This window comes from Pseudophryne corroboree, chromosome 1, assembly GCF_028390025.1.
Source record: "Pseudophryne corroboree isolate aPseCor3 chromosome 1, aPseCor3.hap2, whole genome shotgun sequence".
Classification (NCBI taxonomy): Eukaryota; Metazoa; Chordata; class Amphibia; order Anura; family Myobatrachidae; genus Pseudophryne; species Pseudophryne corroboree.
The window spans coordinates 44,341,438-44,361,298 of NC_086444.1; the positions used below are offsets into that span (position 1 = coordinate 44,341,438).

At 46.8% G+C, this 19,861-nt stretch overlaps 1 protein-coding gene across 3 annotated transcripts in view; it reads right to left on the reverse strand.

Moving 5' to 3' along the window:
* Nucleotides 1-1,237: 1,237 nt before the first annotated feature.
* The window catches only part of SMAD2 (SMAD family member 2), an 87,364-nt gene continuing 68,740 nt past the window's right edge, over nt 1,238-19,861 (reverse strand). For all 3 annotated transcript variants that reach the window (XM_063959032.1, XM_063959037.1, XM_063959026.1), the window contains 8 exons: nt 19,104-19,297; nt 16,880-17,014; nt 15,943-16,017; nt 15,259-15,312; nt 13,904-14,116; nt 13,669-13,806; nt 3,559-3,703; nt 1,238-2,906 (listed from right to left, as the gene is read on the reverse strand). In XM_063959032.1, coding sequence (XP_063815102.1) covers nt 2,783-2,906; nt 3,559-3,703; nt 13,669-13,806; nt 13,904-14,116; nt 15,259-15,312; nt 15,943-16,017; nt 16,880-17,014; nt 19,104-19,297 — 1,078 coding nt within the window. In that variant the 3' untranslated portion in view covers nt 1,238-2,782. The remainder of the gene's footprint in view (nt 2,907-3,558; nt 3,704-13,668; nt 13,807-13,903; nt 14,117-15,258; nt 15,313-15,942; nt 16,018-16,879; nt 17,015-19,103; nt 19,298-19,861) is intronic.

Consider the following 19,861-nt stretch of genomic DNA (forward strand, 5'->3'; position numbering starts at 1 on the left):
AGCTTGAAAAGGTACAGAGGAGGGCGACCAAACTAATTAATGGCATGGAGACGATGGAATACAAGGAAAGGCTTGAAAGACTAGGCATGTTTACATTGGAAAAGCGGAGACTAAGAGGGGATATGATCAACATCTACAAATATATAAGGGGACAATACACAGAGCTTGCGCGGGACCTGTTTTTGGTTAGATCAACACAGAGGACTCGTGGACACTCGCTCAGGTTAGAGGAGAGGAGATTCCGCACAATACGGCGTAAAGGCTTTTTCACGGTAAGGACAATACGTGTTTGGAATTCCCTGCCCGAGGGAGTTGTAATGGCGGAATCTGTCAACACCTTTAAGTATGGGTTAGATAAATTCCTAATGGATAAGGATATCCAGGGGTATGGTGCATAGTCATGCATTACAGTTACTATAAATAGGGATAAAATGTAACGGCTGACAGCAGCATCAGTCAGAAATTTTAGTCAAATCATCATCAATAGGAGACCACAAATAGGTTGAACTCGATGGACAATTGTCTTTTTTCAACCTCAGATACTATGTTACTATGTTGAGGTCGGCAGCGCATAGCCCATGAAGTACGTCACGTGTTGTGCGCTAGCTTGGTGGGTATATAAGGTGTGCGATAGGCCGTCTACACACATCACTCGTTGCTGTCATGGGTAAAAGGGGCAATTTATCAGAGTAGCAAAAAGGGATGATTATCAGCTTTCGGGCCAAGAGAGGCAGCATGTCTGACACAGCGCAGTGTGTGACCTGTCCGCGTGCTGCTGCGGTGAAGGTGTATCGTGACTGGCCAAATGGCACCATTGCCTATAACCGACATGGAATCTGCGGAGCACCACGTGCCACTGATGTGAGAGGTGAACGTCGGCTACGAAGGTGCGTGAGGGCTGAACGACGCGCTACAGTGGAGCAGCTCACCGTCACAATGACCCTGGGGGCTCCCAGACGTGTGTCTATAACGACAGCTCATCCCATCTAGCTGCTGTCCGTGCTGCACACGGCGCTTACTCTTACTCCTAGGTGGTCATTATAATGTGACAGTGTACTACGCTAAAGAAAGATGGGGGAGGGGGTTAACATGTGGTTAGTATTTTATTAAATGTTTCAATCAAGTTCAGACACTTTATCAGAAGGATCTGAGTGCACTGTACATAAAGGATGCGTCTTTTCTCGCCTTGTGCGTGTTACTCGCTCAAATGCTGGGCAACAAAAGACACCACACTGTGTGAGAATGAAACCTTTTATTAGTGTATTCACATATTCGGCAAATGCAACACGCACAAAGCTTATGTCCAGGTCACAAGTTCTACCAATACACCAATCTACTGGTAAAACTAGTTCACAAATGTTAAATGCTTTGCCAATTACGGTTTTATGGCCGTCTCTCTGTTTACCATCAAAACAGTGTTTTTGGGATTGCGTCTATGCACTACAGCAGGGATTCTCAGCGCTGGTTGTCAAGTGCCCGTAACAGGACATGGTTTCAGGATTTCCTTAGTCATGCACAGGTGGATAAATTCATTGCGTCAGTAATTATGCCAACAGTTCCCTTGAGAGGGAATCCACAAAATACGATCTGTTTGGAGGGGGGGGGGGGGGGACAAAACAGTGTACAAATTCCATCATTAGCCTAATGAGAACACTAATACTGGCCACTATTTTGTTCTGAAAGCAAACCGTTTCACTAGCTGTACTTACAAAGTACACGACTAGTGTAATCGATACACCAGGGGGGGGATTTGGGGGGTTGGGAAGAGAGGAGAAAGACAATCCTGACACTGTCATATTTATAAAAAATGACAGACAGCTACAGAACAAGTACTGTATATGTTAGTAACGTGTACAATTATAATTCAGAGTACCCTTTTTCTACACGACCTTTCACCCCTGCCCGTCGCTAAACTCAGACATCTGTAGAATATAATTCTAAATCATTTTATAGGGTGCAATATGTAGTGTTCAAGGGTTCACGATAACATGCGCTTAAAAAAACTTAAATCCTCTATAGAGATTGTATGTCAAATGCAAACAAGTTGCGTTCTCTCATGTTAAAAAAAGGGGAGGAAAGAGGAAGCATGAAGTGTAAGGGATTGTAAACTGACAAGTGCATCGTTTCGGTATCATAAAAAAATATTTTTAACTAAAACATTGTCCCTGACCGTCATGGAGAGAATGACAACACCAAAGATATGGTCTGTATGGCTGCTAAGAAAAATGAAAGGGAGTATGGAACGGGAGCAAGCGGATGCATCGTTATTAGGACAACTTATAAAATAGGCAAAAAAATACAGATATGTTTGGGGGGTGGGGATAATAATGAGAAAAAACAAAAAAACTTAACCCATGATTGATTTTGGACCAACTAAAAATAAGGAAGCAGACAAACCCTACTTGGGGGGGAATCTAAAAATGTATAACTGCAAAACACATTAAACTATACAAGACACGTATGTAAAGACTACTCATGTTATTGTTAAACCATTCGGACACTCCGTTATATGCCCAATAATACAATAAACGTCCTTTAAAAACATCCCTTCCCAATAAGGAGTGACTTCACACTGCACTTTCCTCTAGGGTAGCAGAAACATTATCCAACAAGGTGCTTTCAGGTGATGGGACCTCAAGTGCTGTTTCTCAGTATTTTCTTTTTTGGATTGTAAACAGTTCATGGGGGACCACACACAAATACTATGACAGACAAGCTGTATTAAGTCTGTTGCCAGGAGATTGAACCTGCAGGTCATACGGATAAAAAGGAAGGGACCCAATTAGGACATGCTTGAGCATCGGACTGAAGGAGAACCCATCTGAGTCAACACTTTGTCCAACCATTGCAAAGGTCCATTCAGGTGAAGCTCGATCCAACAGGGAGTGCTTGTAACGGTTTGTCGCCTGCAACAGAGGACAGACGCTTAGTACAGGAAGAGGTACATATATACCAAAATTCACCTATTCACCCTTTCCGACTGAATCTGTTCTTTCCCTAGTACATCTTTATCCCCTTTGTATCTCCCAATTTCCCTCACTCCTTCCCGTTTAGAATGTAAGCTCTCTCGAGCAGGGCCCTCCCTCCCTTCAGGCTCACTAACTCTATCAGGACTGTAACTATGCCTATGCATGTAATTACGTCTTCACATTACATCCGGTTCCCTGTTTTGTTGCCATGTAGGGACATGACGATGCTTAATTACAATATTCCTGGCTCCTAATCTATAGATGAATTTGTCCAGGCCTACATCACTTTCACCCAAAGCAGCCCACAAAAACAATACTCCTTAGTGTGAACGCAATGGAACATGTGGTGGAGACACTTTTCTGTATTTACAGGTTCTCGTTTTATTGAAGTTCAAGATTAGGATTCTGCTCGTCTAATTTATCACTAGACACATATGAAGAGATAGAGGGACTAAAAGGTCTTTTTCACTCTCGGCCTGGTGGCCCTCAGAAACCGGCTCACACACGTTGGACACAAACACGATGAGTAGCGGACAGTAACGGTTCTGTGCTGGATAGAGAATTCCAAGCACCTGATAACTTTATGTACCTGTATTCGGCACCCCAGCCTTTTACAAAGCTCATTCTGATGGTGCACATTCTGGTTAGCTGGTAAACTGCTTCAAATCCCTGGTTCACAGACTGAGCAAGGAGAGCAGCAAACTCCTGGTTATTAAAGATCTTCAGGTTACAGCCTGTATCAAGAGGGACAAACAGAGACTAAGAGCCAGTAACACAACCTAATTACTCTGAAGGAGGACTGCTAGGAAGGAAAGCCAGGGTGGGGGCGAGAGTGAGTACAGGGGTGGCAGGTAGGGGTGTGGGAGGGTCAGCGAATGAAGTAGGGGAGCGAGTGATAGAGGTGGCAAGAGGAGGAGGAGGGGTGGCAAGGTAAGGTTAGACAAGGAGGAGGGGCAAATGAGTCGAGGAGGAGTGGGACAGCAAGGGGAGAAGCAGAGGGGCAGCAAGGGAAGAGGAGCGGCAAGGTGAGACGAGGAGGGGCGGTGAGATGAGATGAGGAGGAGGGGGGGCAAAATGAGACAATGAGTAGTGGCACAGCAAGAGGAGAGGCAAAGGGGCAGCAAGGGAAGAGGAGGAGGAGCGGCAAGGTGAGACGAGGAGGGGCGGTGAGAAGAGATGAGGAGGGGGGGGGCAAAATGAGACAATGAGTAGTGGCACAGCAAGAGGAGAGGCAAAGGGGCAGCAAGGGAAGAGGAGGAGGAGCGGCAAGGTGAGACGAGGAGGGGCAGTGAGATGAGATGAGATGGGGGGGGGGGGGCAAAATGAGACTATTAGTGGCACAGCAAGGGGAGAGGCAGAGGGGCAGCAAGAGGAGAGGAGGGACAACAAGTAGAAAGGAGTATGGAATTTCGGAGATGTAGGAGTACTATGCAGAGTCTGAGAGCACATAAAAAGTGTAGAGAGAATGCAGGTGTGGCTATATTGTGCTGGTTTCCCTGATAATGGTGTGTCCTTACAGTCTGCAATGATGTCTAATGTCTCATGGCAATGCCATCAATTACAGAACTAAGGGGGTCATTCCGAGTTGATCGCTCGCTAGCAGTTTTTAGCAGCCGTGCAAACTCATAGCCGCCGCCCACTGGGGAGTGTATTTTCGCTTTGCAGAAGTGCGAACGCTTGTGCAGCAGAGCGCCTGCCAAATCTTTTTGTGCAAAACAAGACCAGCCCTGTAGTTACTCTTCGTGTGCGTTGATTCTAACGATGGTGGTACAGCTTTTGACGTCACACACCCGCCCAGCCACGCCTGCGTTTTTCTAAGCACTCCCTAAAAGCGGTGGGTTGACACCCAGAAACGACCACTTCATGTCAATCTTCCTGCGTTGTGAAGAAGTGCGACTGAAAGCTTCGCTAGAACCTGTGCAAAACCACAAAGGACTTTGTACCCGTATGTCGCCCGTACACATGCATGCGCAGAAATGCCAATTTTTAGCCTGAACGCTGTGCTGCGGACGGCAGCTAGCGATCAACTCGGAATGACCCCCTAAGACAGGGATAAAGTGACATTTCTAAGAAAGTAACTGTGCGGGACTGATGCGGCTACAGAGAAAGAGGCCAGTACTGACCGTGCAAGCGGCAGAAGCCACGTGGATGATGCAGACTTTGCTTTCTTTGCAAATAAAAACATATATAAAAACCCAAAACAGTCACAGCCAATCCTCGGCCCCAAACTCCTCTATAAATAGTAAGAAGTAATCCCAATACTGCTCATTTATTACTAATCATTGTCTGGCTAAACAGCCTGGAGAGATTTTCTTGACCACCACAAGAAAAATTAGTTTAAAAGTGATAATAACATCCCTACATGATTCCAACTCAAACAGCTGCATTTATAGAACTGCACAGTTGCTTGGTGGTTAGCACTGCTGCTTCGCTTCTATTCCACCAGGGGCAATTATGTGTGGAGTCTGTATCTTCTCTCCAGGTTTGTGTACATTTGTGCCAGGTTTGTGTTGGGTTCTCTGATTACCTCCCACAGTCAAGAATCAAACTGGTAGGTTAATGTAATTGTACGCGTTTGTGTGCTTGGGAATATAGACTGTTAGATCCAATGGGCCAGGGACAAATATGAATGATCAAACATTCTCTGCAGAACACACTGGCACTATACAATGGTTTATAATAATAATAATAATAATAATAATAATAAAATAATAATAATAATAAGATGGTATTTCAATAAGGGGATGCTCTCAGCCCGTCGACACTCACTAGGACCACAGTATGTCGACATGGGATCTAGATACAGGGTTATATAACCGCGTGGGTCTTAGAACTTTAAAAAGAGTAACAATTTGAGTATTTTTTTTATTAGCAGCAAAGAGCACGTGGCTTAAACTCTAAAATAAGAATTTACTTACCGATAATTCTATTTCTCGGAGTCCGTAGTGGATGCTGGGGTTCCTGAAAGGACCATGGGGAATAGCGGCTCCGCAGGAGACAGGGCACAAAAAGTAAAGCTTTACGATCAGGTGGTGTGTACTGGCTCCTCCCCCTATGACCCTCCTCCAAGCCTCAGTTAGGTACTGTGCCCGGACGAGCGTACACAATAAGGAAGGATTTTGAATCCCGGGTAAGACTCATACCAGCCACACCAATCACACTGTACAACCTGTGATCTGAACCCAGTTAACAGTATGATAACAGCGGAGCCTCTGAAAAGATGGCTCACAACAATAATAACCCGATTTTTGTAACTATGTACAAGTATTGCAGACAATCCGCACTTGGGATGGGCGCCCAGCATCCACTACGGACTCCGAGAAATAGAATTATCGGTAAGTAAATTCTTATTTTCTCTATCGTCCTAGTGGATGCTGGGGTTCCTGAAAGGACCATGGGGATAATACCAAAGCTCCCAAACGGGCGGGAGAGTGCGGATGACTCTGCAGCACCGAATGAGAGAACTCCAGGTCCTCCTTAGCCAGGGTATCAAATTTGTAGGATTTTACAAACGTGTTTGCCCCTGACTAAATAACTGCTCGGCAAAGTTGTAAAGCCGAGACCCCTCGGGCAGCCGCCCAAGATGAGCCCACCTTCCTTGTGGAATGGGCATTTACATATTTTGGCTGTGGCAGGCCTGCCACAGAATGTGCAAGCTGAATTGTATTACACATCCAACTAGCAATAGTCTGCTTAGAAGCAAGAGCACCCAGTTTGTTGGGTGCATACAGGATAACAGCAAGTCAGTTTTCCTGACTCCAGCCGTCCTGGAACATATTTTCAGGGCCCTGACAACATCTAGCAACTTGGAGTCCTCCAAGTCCCTAGTAGGTGCAAGGCACCACAATAAGCTGGTTCAGGTGAAACACTGACACCACCTTAGGGAGAGAACTGGGGACGAGTCCGCAGCTCTGCCCTGTCCGAATGGACAAACAGATATGGGCTTTTTTGAGAAAAAACCACCAATTTGACACTCGCCTGGTCCAGGCCAGGGCCAAGAGCATGGTCACTTTTCATGTGAGATGCTTCAAATCCACAGATTTGACTGGTTTTAAACCAATGTGATTTGAGGAATCCCAGAACTACGTTGAGATCCCACAGTGCCACTGGAGGCACAAAAGGGGGTTGTATATGCAATACTCCCTTGACAAACTTCTGGACTTCAGGAACTGAAGCCAATTCTTTCTGGAAGAAAATCGACAGGGCCGAAATTTGAACCTTAATGGACCCCAATTTGCGGCCCATAGACACTCCTGTTTGCAGGAAATGCAGGAAACGACCGAGTTGAAATTTCTTTGTGGGGCCATCCTGGCCTCACACCACGCAACATATTTTCGCCACATGTGGTGATAATGTTGTGCGGTCACCTCCTTTCTGGCTTTGACCAGGGTAGGAATGACCTCTTCCGGAATGCCTTTTTCCCTTAGGATCCGGCGTTCCACCGCCATGCCGACAAACGCAGCTGCGGTAAGTCTTGGAACAGACATGGTACTTGCTGAAGCAAATCCCTTCTTAGCAGCCAGAGGCCATAAGACCTCTGTAAGCATCTCTTGAAGTTCCGGGTACCAAGTCCTTCTTGGCCAATCCGGAGCCATGAGTATAGTTCTTACTCCTCTACGTCTTATAATTCTCAGCACCTTAGGTATGAGAAGCAGAGGAGGGAACACATACACCGACTGGTACACCCACGGTGTTACCAGAACGTCCACAGCTATTGCCTGAGGGTCTCTTGACCTGGCGCAATACCTGTCCCGTTTTTTGTTCAGACGGGACGCCATCATGTCCACCTTTGGTATTTCCCAGCGGTTTACAATCATGTGGAAAAAACTTCCCGATGAAGTTTCCACTCTCCCGGGTGGAGGTCGTGCCTGCTGAGGAAGTCTGCTTCCCAGTTTCCATTCCCGGGATGAAACACTGCTGACAGTGCTATCACATGATTTTCCGCCCAGCGAAAAGTCCTTGCAGTTTTTGCCATTGCCCTCCTGCTTCTTGTGTCGCCCTGTCTGTTTACGTGGGCGACTGCCGTGATGTTTTTCCCACTGGATCAATACCGGCTGACCTTGAAGCAGAGGTCTTGCTAAGCTTAGAGCATTATAAATTTACCCTTAGCTCCAGTATATTTATGTGGAGAAAAGTCTCCAGACTTGATCACACTCCCTGGAAATTTTTTCCTTGTGTGACTGCTCCCCAGCCTCTCGGGCTGGGCTCCGTGGTCACCAGCATCCAATCCTGAATGCCGAATCTGCGGCCCTCTAGAAGATGAGCACTCTATAACCACCACAGGAGAGACACCCTTGTCCTTGGATATAGGGTTAGCCGCTGATGCATCTGAAGATGCGATCCGGACCATTTGTCCAGCAGATCCCACTGAAAAGTTCTTGCGTGAAATCTGCCGAATGGAATTGCTTCGTAGGAAGCCACCATTTTTACCAGGACCCTTGTGCAATGATGCACTGTTTTTAGGAGGTTCCTGACTAGCTCGGATAACTCCCTGGCTTTCTCTTCCGGGAGAAACACCTTTTTCTGGACTGTGTCCAGAATCATCCCTAGGCACAGCAGACGTGTCGTCGGGATCAGCTGCGATTTTGGAATATTTAGAATCCACCCGTGCTGTTGTAGCAGTATCCGAGATAGTGCTACTCCGACCTCCAACTGTTCCCTGGACTATGCCCTTATCAGGAGATCGTCCAAGTAAGGGATAATTAAGACGCCTTTTCTTCGAAGAAGAATCATCATTTCGGCCATTACCTTGGTAAAGACCCGGGGTGCCGTGGACAATCCAAACGGCAGCGTCTGAAACTGATAGTGACAGTTCTGCACCACGAACCTGAGGTACCCTTAGTGAGAAGGGCAAATTTGGGACATAGAGGTAAGCATCCCTGATGTCCCGGGACACTATATAGTCCCCTTCTTCCTGGTTCGTTATCACTGCTCTGAGTGACTCCATCTTGATTTGAACCTTTGTAAGTGTTCAAAAATTTTTTAGAATAAGTCTCACCTAGCCTTCTGGCTTCAGTACCACAATATAGTGTGGAATAATACCCCTTTTCTTGTAGTAGGAGAGGTAATTTAATTATCACCTGCTGGGAATACAGCTTGTGAATTTTTTCCCATACTGCCTCCTTGTCGGAGGGAGACCTTGGTAAAGCAGACTTCAGGAGCCTGCGAAGGGGAAACGTCTCGACATTCCAATCTGTACCCCTGGGATTCTACTTGTAGGATCCAGGGGTCCTGTACGGTCTCAGCGCCATGCTGAGAACTTGTCAGAAGCGGTGGAACGCTTCTGTTCCTGGGAATGGGCTGCCTGCTGCAGTCTTCTTCCCTTTCCTCTATCCCTGGGCAGATATGATCTTATAGGGACGAAAGGACTGAGGCTGAAAAGACGGTGTCTTTTTCTGCAGAGATGTGACTTAGGGTAAAAACGGTGGATTTTCCAGCAGTTGCCGTGGCCACCAGGTCCGATGGACCGACCCCAAATAACTCCTCTTCCTTTATACGGCAATACACCTTTGTGCCGTTTGGAATCTGCATCACCTGACCACTGTCGTGTCCATAACATCTTCTGGCAGATATGGACATCGCATTTACTCTTGATGCCAGAGTGCAAATATCCCTCTGTGCATCTCGCATATATAGAAATGCATCCTTTAAATGCTCTATAGTCAATAAAATACTGTCCCTGTCAAGGGTATCAATATTTTTAGTCAGGGAATCCGACCAAGCCACCCCAGCTCTGCACATCCAGGCTGAGGCGATCGCTGGTCGCAGTATAACACCAGTATGTGTGTATATACTTTTTATGATATTTTCCAGCCTCCTGTCAGCTGGTCCTTGAGGACGGCCCTATCTATAGACGGTACCGCCACTTGTTTTGATAAGCGTGTGAGCGCCTTAGCCACCCTAAGGGGTGTTTCCCAACGCGCCCTAACTTCTGGCGGGAAAGGGTATACCGCCCCTAATTTTCTATCGGGGGGAACCCACGCATCATCACACACTTTATTTAATTTATCTGATTCAGGAAAAACTATGGTAGTTTTTTCACATCCCACATAATACCCTCTTTTGTGGTACTTGTAGTATCAGAAATATGTAACACCTCCTTCATTGCCTTTAACGTGTGGCCCTAATAAGGAATACGTTTGTTTATTCACCGTCGACACTGGATTCAGTGTCCCTGTCTGTGTCTGTGTCGACCGACTAAAGTAAACGGGCGTTTTAAAACCCCTGACGGTGTTTTTGAGACGTCTGGACCGGTACTAATTGTTTGTCGGCCGTCTCATGTCGTCAACCGACCTTGCAGCGTGTTGACATTATCACGTAATTCCCTAAATAAGCCATCCATTCCGGTGTCGACTCCCTAGAGAGTGACATCACCATTACAGGCAATTGCTCCGCCTCCTCACCAACATCGTCCTCATACATGTCGACACACACGTACCGACACACAGCACACACACAGGGAATGCTCTGATAGAGGACAGGACCCACTAGCCCTTTGGAGAGACAGAGGGAGAGTTTGCCAGCACACACCAAAAACGCTATAATTATATAGGGACAACCTTATATAAGTGTTTTCCCTTATAGCATCTTTATTATATATTTCTAACGCCAAATTAGTGCCCCCCCTCTCTGTTTTAACCCTGTTTCTGTAGTGCAGTGCAGGGGAGAGCCTGGGAGCCTTCCCTCCAGCCTTTCTGTGAGGGAAAATGGCGCTGTGTGCTGAGGAGATAGGCCCCGCCCCTTTTTCGGCGGCCTCGTCTCCCGCTCTTAACGGATTCTAGCAGGGGTTAAATATCTCCATATAGCCTCCGGAGGCTATATGTGAGGTATTTTTAGCCAAAATAGGTTTTCATTTGCCTCCCAGGGCGCCCCCCTCCCAGCGCCCTGCACCCTCAGTGACTGCCGTGTGAAGTGTGCTGAGAGGAAAATGGCGCACAGCTGCAGTGCTGTGCGCTACCTTTAGAAGACTGAGGAGTCTTCTGCCGCCGATTCTGGACCTCTTCTTACTTCAGCATCTGCAAGGGGGCCGGCGGCAAGGCTCCGGTGACCATCCAGGCTGTACCTGTGATCGTCCCTCTGGAGCTGATGTCCAGTAGCCAAGAAGCCAATCCATCCTGCACGCAGGTGAGTTCACTTCTTCTCCCCTAAGTCCCTCGTTGCAGTGATCCTGTTGCCAGCAGGACTCACTGTAAAATAAAAAACCTAAGCTAAACTTTTCTAAGCAGCTCTTTAGGAGAGCCACCTAGATTGCACCCTTCTCGGCCGGGCACAAAAATCTAACTGAGGCTTGGAGGAGGGTCATAGGGGGAGGAGCCAGTACACACCACCTGATCGTAAAGCTTTACTTTTTGTGCCCTGTCTCCTGCGGAGCCGCTATTCCCCATGGTCCTTTCAGGAACCCCAGCATCCACTAGGACGATAGAGAAATAAACTTTCTATAACTGGGACGGTTCCTGATCACCAATGGTGTGATGTCGCCTTAGAGAATTATGCCAGATATATGCCAGGACTACAGGTCTCATCCCTACAGCTGTGCTGAGCACTTTCCCCTACACCCAAAACTAGAGGGGGAGATTGAGTACTGGGAAGCTCAAGGGGAGGGGCTTTGACACCACCATGCCCCGTTCTCAGACAATTACTGGTAATAGGGGACCTGCTGATCAGAGTTCCTTTATTTTACGCAATGTCAACCCAAAGATTATTTTGTTTTGGGCTGATTTAGGATGCAATTATACAATAGATCTGATCGATTGATATAAAATCTGGAGCAAAGAAACGAGGCAGCAGCAGATCAAACGACGGACAGTTTAGGTCTAAGACGGTAGCTGCGCTATATACTGTACACGCCATTCTGGACGCACAGTTTATCCAAAATCCAGGAGCTGCTGATAGCGGTTTCTGATATGAATGTTATGGGGCAATATAAGTCACACTATGTACAGGTGCTTGTTACAGGAGGCAATCTGCTCATTTTCCAGTGCACACCTCTAGGATACGAGGATAAATGAGCACAGATATTGGTCGCAGAGAGTCTTTGCCCGAATGTTCCGCAGGTGCTCTGTACTCCTAGAACTGTAACCTTCTCCTGAGATTACATTTTTAGACAGAAATGTTACAAACTACTCCTGTGTTTTTCCTGCAGGGGATTTGCACAGATAGATGTAGTGTTCACACTGGGCACATTAAGCAAGGCCCCACGACCTGACCATTTTTTAATGTAAAAAGTAGCCCCGCCCTTTCTATGAGCACTGTGCCGCCTCCTGTTACATTACATAGAATTGCAAGAAGGGAATAGAAAGACGGAGTGCAGCACGTGTTACAATGTTCCCATCTACTCTTGGTCACCCTCTGAAACTGACTCACAGTATCTACAAGGCTTTGCCCTCACCAACAGTCATCCCAAGGGAAGGCCACATCCTACGAGACTCTGCCTTCACCAAACGTCATCCCAGGGGAAAGACCACACACTACGAGACTCTGCCCTCACCAAACGTCATCCCAGGGAAGGGACCACACTTACGAGACTCTGCCCTCACCAAACGTTATCCCAGAGGAAAGACCACACTCTACAAGACTTTGCCCTCAACCAAATGTCATTCCAGAGGAGGGACCACACTCTACAAGACTCTGCCCTCACCAAACGTCCTCCCAGAGGAGGGACCACACTCTACAAGACTCTGCTCTCACCAAACGTCATCCCAGAGGAGGGACCACACTACGAGACTCTGCCCTCACCAAACGTCATCCCAGGGGAGGGACCACACTCTACGAGACTCTGCCCTCACCAAACGTCATCCCAGAGGAGGAACCACACTCTACGAGACTCTGCTCTCACCAAACGTCATCCCAGAGGAGGGACCACACTCTACGAGACTCTGCCCTCACCAAACGTCATCTCAGAGGAGGGACCACTCTACGAGACTCTGCCCTCACCAAACGTCATCTCAGAGGAGGGACCACACTCTACGAGACTCTGCCCTCACCAAATGTCATCCCAGAGGAGGCACCACACACTAAGAGACTCTGCCCTCACCATAAGTCATAAAGCATAAGAGGAGGGACCATAGATCACGGCACCTCTGTGGCTACGAATATAACACAACACTCGGAGAAAGAGTGAAACAGGGTAAGCAGTGAGCATATTCTACTTCACTCCACTGCAGAACAGAGACTTTTGCAGTCTCCTAGGTTACTCCTCCCTCTGAGAAGAGGGGACCTACTTACATAATTTAACCATTTAATGAACATTTCTACTGTATTTTAAAATTCCTAAGGATTATACCAGCTTCAGCAACCGTGGGCGCTATCAATACTATTATTATGCCAAAGCATCTCTTTAAACTAGACATTTATTTTTTTCAGTACAGATCTCAGGAGTTCTATGGGTGCCCTATATATATGGGGTTTTATAGTACACTAGGGTCATGGGGTGAATACATGTGCTGTGCATTTGTGCAGCTTTAGTCAAAAGTCTGCCCTTCATATAATGTGCCGTCCCTGTTATCAGCCCCCTGCTCTAAGAGAAAATCCAGTAGTGATCATTAACCGATGCCAACAGAGAGACAACAGGGACGAGACTGGGAGGGCAGGAAACTGGGGTAATACAGACAGAGACAGATGGAAAGGAACGGCGTCGGCAGAACTATTCTGCATGTTCCACTGCAAAGGAGACCGGAACGATGAAGCGGCGGAGACTCACCTGGCGGAATCTTACATACAGTCGCCGGATGCCAACCATACCGCTGGTTACAATTGGGACTCTGGACAAAAATAGCACTATCACTTAGGCACTCCGCAAACACCTCTCCACCGATGTAATACAACCGCACTCCTCTTCCTGTGCGAAGAGAAGATGGTGTCACAGGCAGGGCAAACTCGCAGCCAAAACCAGCGCGACCCCAACACCCCCCATCATCGCAGTACTATTACTGTACCTATGTGGCGCCTGGTCATTTCCACGGTGGCGTTCCGGTTCACATTCGACAGTAAACCTAAACAGAATCTCTCGGAGTTTGAAGGATCTGTGAAGCCGTCAACTGTGAGCGAAGGCTGTGACGCGTGGAAGGTTTCCCCCACTCGCTGGTTCAGCTCGTAGTAAGCTATTGAACACCAGAAGGCCGGCTCAGAGTAAGTAACCGGCTGCAAGTCTGTAGGGGAAAAGGGGGTGGAGACAGAGTTATCAATAGACGGCTACAGGGTAAAAACCACATACACTCCCTATGCATTGTGGATGGAGGCAATGGAGACTATAGAATAATACATAAGATCCGCGCTGCAACAACCCACGTGGGCTTATCAACACAGCGTATCCCTGGAATCGTTACGGTGTGTGATTGTCTTCTCACATCTGAGAATCTGCTGGGCTCTATATGATCTTACCATAGCGGGATGTGCATATGTATTCACATCTTTGATTTTGTTATATAACCTTCGATGTCTACTTATGACTTATTCCTATAGCCCCAGATCAATGCCCCATAAGGAATGGACAGGTCATATAGCATCTGATAATAACTTCCCTGTGTTGTAGGGCTCACCTGATTGTGCTACAAGCATTTTTAATACATAAATTATATTATAAATGGACAAAGTACTCGACAGGCAAGAAAGCATAACAATAATAATAATAATAATAATAATAATAGACGAGACGCAAAGTCTTACAGGTCATTCTCTACCATTTACAGCTGCCACGTCCCCGTCTGTAATCTCTCCAGTTACACAGTGGTGTGGGAGGTGGCGGGGACTTTAGAATTAATAGCATGTAGACCCATTTGTGCTTATCCCGTAAATAGTTAAATAAATAAATTAAAAAAACACCACAAAAGGGCAAACAATTACCAGCCCAATCTGAGAGGTGGCACAGCACCCTCCAGCACACTGAGGGGTGCATCTGCCGCTTCCCCCCCAATTACACAGCACCCACATCCCGTGGGTCAGGTCAAACTATTGCACTGAATAGATGGGCTTACTTCAATAAGTCAGAAAACAATGGAAATGCACTAAATGGCGAGCTCTGCAGGCAAATTTATGAGCGCTACCAAAATCGAAGAAAACGCTAGAAAAGGGGAGCAGAGACTACTGTTAAAAACACCTATAGGTTATGTAGTCCACCCCCTGGTCAGAACTAAACATAGTAATAATGCCTGCAGGATGAAAATATGGCTTGAGAGTTCATGCAATGCCCTCTAGTGGTGATACTGTGCACTTGCACAGACATTAGGGAGAGAAGTGATACCATGTACTGCCACTGCAAGACTGGCACACAATGACGGAGCATCTGACTTACCCAGGCTGTGATTGACTGGAGAGAGTGTACTAGGTGATAGCTCGGCTGGTGACCCTGTACAGAGAAAGTCATGGATTACCTGTGTGGACTGTGACAAAGTACTGTAACTTGCACCCGCCACCAGGCCAGCATCTGAGCTTAGGAGAGTCCACATGTGCAGGTTATACATAAAGCATCATCATGCAGTAAATTATACAGGACATGTAGGGGTAGGAGGAAAGGGCTTTAATAGTACACATTAGCAACAGCCTGCAGGGAATTCAATTGTTTTCTCACGCCCGCTCCGAAGTGATGGGAGCTTTTCAATTGTTGGCGCTCAGTCCCACCCTAGCAGCAGGTGCCACATTCTAGTACCCAAATGCACCAGGATTAGCTGCATAGTGATTCCTTTACATGCAATTACTGGGTGCGCTCGTCTAGGACACGCAAAAGCTCTACCCTAGACAGGATTGGGCACCCGGAAACAATTGAATAGCTCCCACCACGCTAGATATAAAGTGGCAATAACGTAAGAGACAAAACCAGGATTCATTCTACTGTAACCGCCTTAGTCTGTAAAATGACAGTCACTATAAGGGAGCCATGAACAGACGGCATGAAACCCATTTTGCCGCAATATGAACCACTCCGTCAGCACCAAGGCCAAAAAAAATATAAGTCAATAAAGAGCATTTTATTTGGTACCTGTATCCATGCTTTGGTTAAGTTGCTGGTCGCTTGTCTCCCCATCTTCACTTATATATCCCGGAGGTGGAGTTTCTGCAGAAATATATTCATTAGCGCTGAGTATACTAAGACCTATAGATCTCTATATGAATACGCAGAAGACGCGCTCACGTGCATTATGCTGCTGTAAAGGTGACATTTCACACCTGAGTCTTACATGGTTTATACTGGAGGGATGCAGTTGAAATGACGCCGGAATCCCAACCGCTGACAATGCCGCCAGCCGTAATGCCGGCTAACAGGGGATATTCCCACTCGTGGGTGTCCACGACACCCAAAAAGCGGGAATAGAACTTGTGGTAAGCGCAACGAGCCCACAAGGGGCTCCACTGCCCTTCCCCCCGGCATTCTGGCGGACGGGATCCCAGGGTTGGTATGCTGACCTCAGGCATATCAGCCCCAACCCATACTGGTGCGGCGGTAAGATCAGTGATGTAGTGATTGCTAGCTCTGGGGACAGTTATGTAGTGTACATATATGTTGTGTAGTGATTGCTAGCAAACGGAGGGTATGGGTCATTAGGTCGACAAGACTTAGGTCAACAGTCATAGTGGTCGACCTAATGACCGTATCCCCAATCGGATCAGTCGTGTACAGTTACATATATGTTTTGTGTATGCTGGTGGAAAGGGGTCAATACATCAGGAGTGTTTCGTTCCAATCTGCATCCCCCAGATGCACGGGTCGGGTAATCTGCAAAATCCAAAATGTTGGAAACACGCGATTCGCCGATGCAGACTCAAAAATGCACGAAAATCTGTGAATTTTTAACATGCTGTATTTTGCTAAGTTTGCTGATAAACCCGTTCTCGCATGATCTCCTCCGAACCCTTCACCGTTCAACGCAGCCAGAGGCCTCATACCAGTATTCACCACACACGGCCCACGTACGTACCTGGTATATAGTTGCTCTGGGGCTCTATTCCCGCAGGGAAGTTAGTGTTCTCCGGAATGGAATGCGTGTAGTCATCGAGTGGAGGAAGTTCTGTTAGGATCTCTGTGTGTCGCGGCACTAATACCGGGGGTAAAACTACAGGGGGAAAATGCAGTACTTAGCCATAAGGTGCAGGGATTTGTACCTGTAACAATAACTATATCCTATCCTTCCTGCAGTTTCTCCCCCCTATAGCTGGCTTCCCTCCTGTGGTCTTGGCAGCACCGTTACACATCAGTTTTCCCTATGGGACACATTGGTTATTTCTAAATATACTATGGGGTCGATTCAATTCACTGACAGTTGAATAGCGCCGGGAGTCTGCTCCCGCCGCTATTCAATACAGCGACAAGGGACCCTCAATTGTCGGGAATTCTTCTCTCATCCCCGGGGGACGAGAGACAAAACCCTACAAAAGTGCTGCCGCGAGGCTGATTCTGTCGGGAATCAGCATCGCGCCGGGGAGTTAAGTCGGAGAATGCCCGTTCTACCGACAACTCAACCTGTTAAGTCAGCGAGAACGGGCCTTTCGCCGACTTAACTGGAGCTGAATTGAATAGCGCCAGGAGCAAACTCCCGGTGCTATTCAACTGTCAGTGAATTTAATCGACCCCTATATAATGGTATACAGCAAACCCCAATGCTGAAAGGTACTGTAGTAATGTATCGTTTATTTTATCACAAAGTAGAGTAATAATGATGGCACTAGGGCAACTGAATTTGTAAAAGAAAGCGAGGCTTACAATCAGTTTTTAAAAATCTATTATGAGTACAGCTTCAATGTAAGTCCAACTGCAAGGCAAACATTAACACAGAATCACTGGGAAAAGCCTGCTGTATCATCTCCCCCCTCCGGATTATAAATGCCTCGGGCACAATGTAAATTGGCAGCACTTCCTGCGGCAATAAACAAGTGATCATTCCATCAATGTATGGAAAGCTGTCAGCTTCAGGTCACTGGATGAGTCATTGAGCGTGCTACTACAGCGTATGGGCTGTGACTGGTCTCTAACACTTATGAATATTTCACAGTTGCGCAGAGGAAGTCTGGCCTCACACACAAGTGGAGAGGGGAGAATTAGAAGCTGCCCCACAACTACAATACACTGACATATACACGTGTTGAGATACTGCATGTTTTCTATTTGAGGCATCGGTGCAATCTGCAGCTACAGGTGTCCTCCCTCATCGCTGCTGCAGTCACGTTAAACAACCCATCCAGTCATGAACGTGCTTACTAATGCCCAAGCAGACTTTGCGCATTAAAATTATATGCGGTATGTCTATATTATGTGTACAACTGCAGCTGTATCTGCACACAAAATGCTATGTTACAGTGTCAGTGGCTGCTACCCTGGAAAACACTAACGTAACAATTTCATATGCAGCTGCACACAAAATATACACATGCCGCATATCCTTTTAAACCAAAAAGTCTGCTTGTGCGTCTTATTCGCATAGGGATGCAAATAAGATGCACTTTTTCGGGGAGCACGGGAGCTGGTGACTCTCATGCGCCCTGTGTGCCGCGTACTACGTACGGAGGCAAGATGAGGAGAGACGCAAATGTAGCTATGAAGGGGCTCCTTAAATAAAAACCCATAGTCCAGGAGAGCAGCTAATTATGGTGTGCAGACAAATATGTCTTCCCCAAACATAAGGGAGGCCATTCCCAAACTAAATTTAACCCCAAATATCCAGCTGAGCACAGATGATTAAATCAAGGTACCGATTCATTTACCTGTGCTCAGTCATGGATATCCTTAAAACCTGGCCTGTTAACGTGCCTTAAGGACTGTGTTTGGGAACCACCATGATAGAGAAAAGTATTGTATACCAAACGGAGCTTCCTTAAGAGACAGACAGGTGGCCAAAAAAATTCTAAACTGCGCAATGCGTGCGTTCTGAAAAATTCAGGATGCGCACAGAAAGTTTCATTTGCGCAATTTTAAAAACGTCAATTTACTACAGTTATGTACGGTAATGCATGGGAAAGTAGGTTAAAACGCAGAACGGGGATGAGGAGGATACTAAGGAGCAACGTTATATACTATAGACGGCGGACTAAGAACCCAGCGCTCTCTCCCCTGCCGGCGAGCAGCATGCTAATGAATAACAGTCCATTCCGCCCCAGATCCGATTATTACTTCATACATCCCTAGTCCCAGGACAGCCGGCTCCTTACCTGGAGTCTCCACTCTCTGATAGTGATATGGGTTGACACATACTTCATCTTTTTTAAGATTAAAAGCATATTCACAATTCTCGATGGCTTTCAGCTCGTGGTGACTGTGAAGATCCGGCCAGCGCCAGAGCCGGCAGTAAATCACGTGCGGTAACCCTTTACGGTGAGAGACTTGCAGGCGTCCATCGAGTGACCTGGACATCAGGAGAATGGATATTAAAAGAGAAAGAAAAAGAGAGAAAGAGAAAGAAAAAAAAAAACGGTTTTATGTACAAAGGAATATAAACACTGAAGGCCAGAAATCAGATGATCAGAGGGTACAAAGCGTATAGAAGCCACATTCATAAAGAACCAGGAGGTACAGGGGTGTGGCTTAATATGCCACCTCCCCCTCCACATTCTCGCACACACGCACCTGGCAAAAAGGATAAATTAGTTCAGAGGAAGAAAAAATAAAAAGTTACACTGGAAAGAGAGCTATGCACAGTAGTAGCGGAGCTTATATTGAGCATACAGAGAAGCCGGAGCAAACGGAGGCCGGATCATCATGCAAAGACCGCAGCACTGGAGAAAAACAGAAACAGAAGCACAGCCATAAAAGCAAGACACTGACACTTAACCTATTTTACAGAAGCCGGCAAAACCGTCCTCAGGGTGGAAATAATTCACCGTTCCCATATCAACCCCCATGTCTGCCCTACTGTGCGTTACACTGCTCCTACGCTCAGCACATCTGAGAGCTAGACACTAGCACAGAA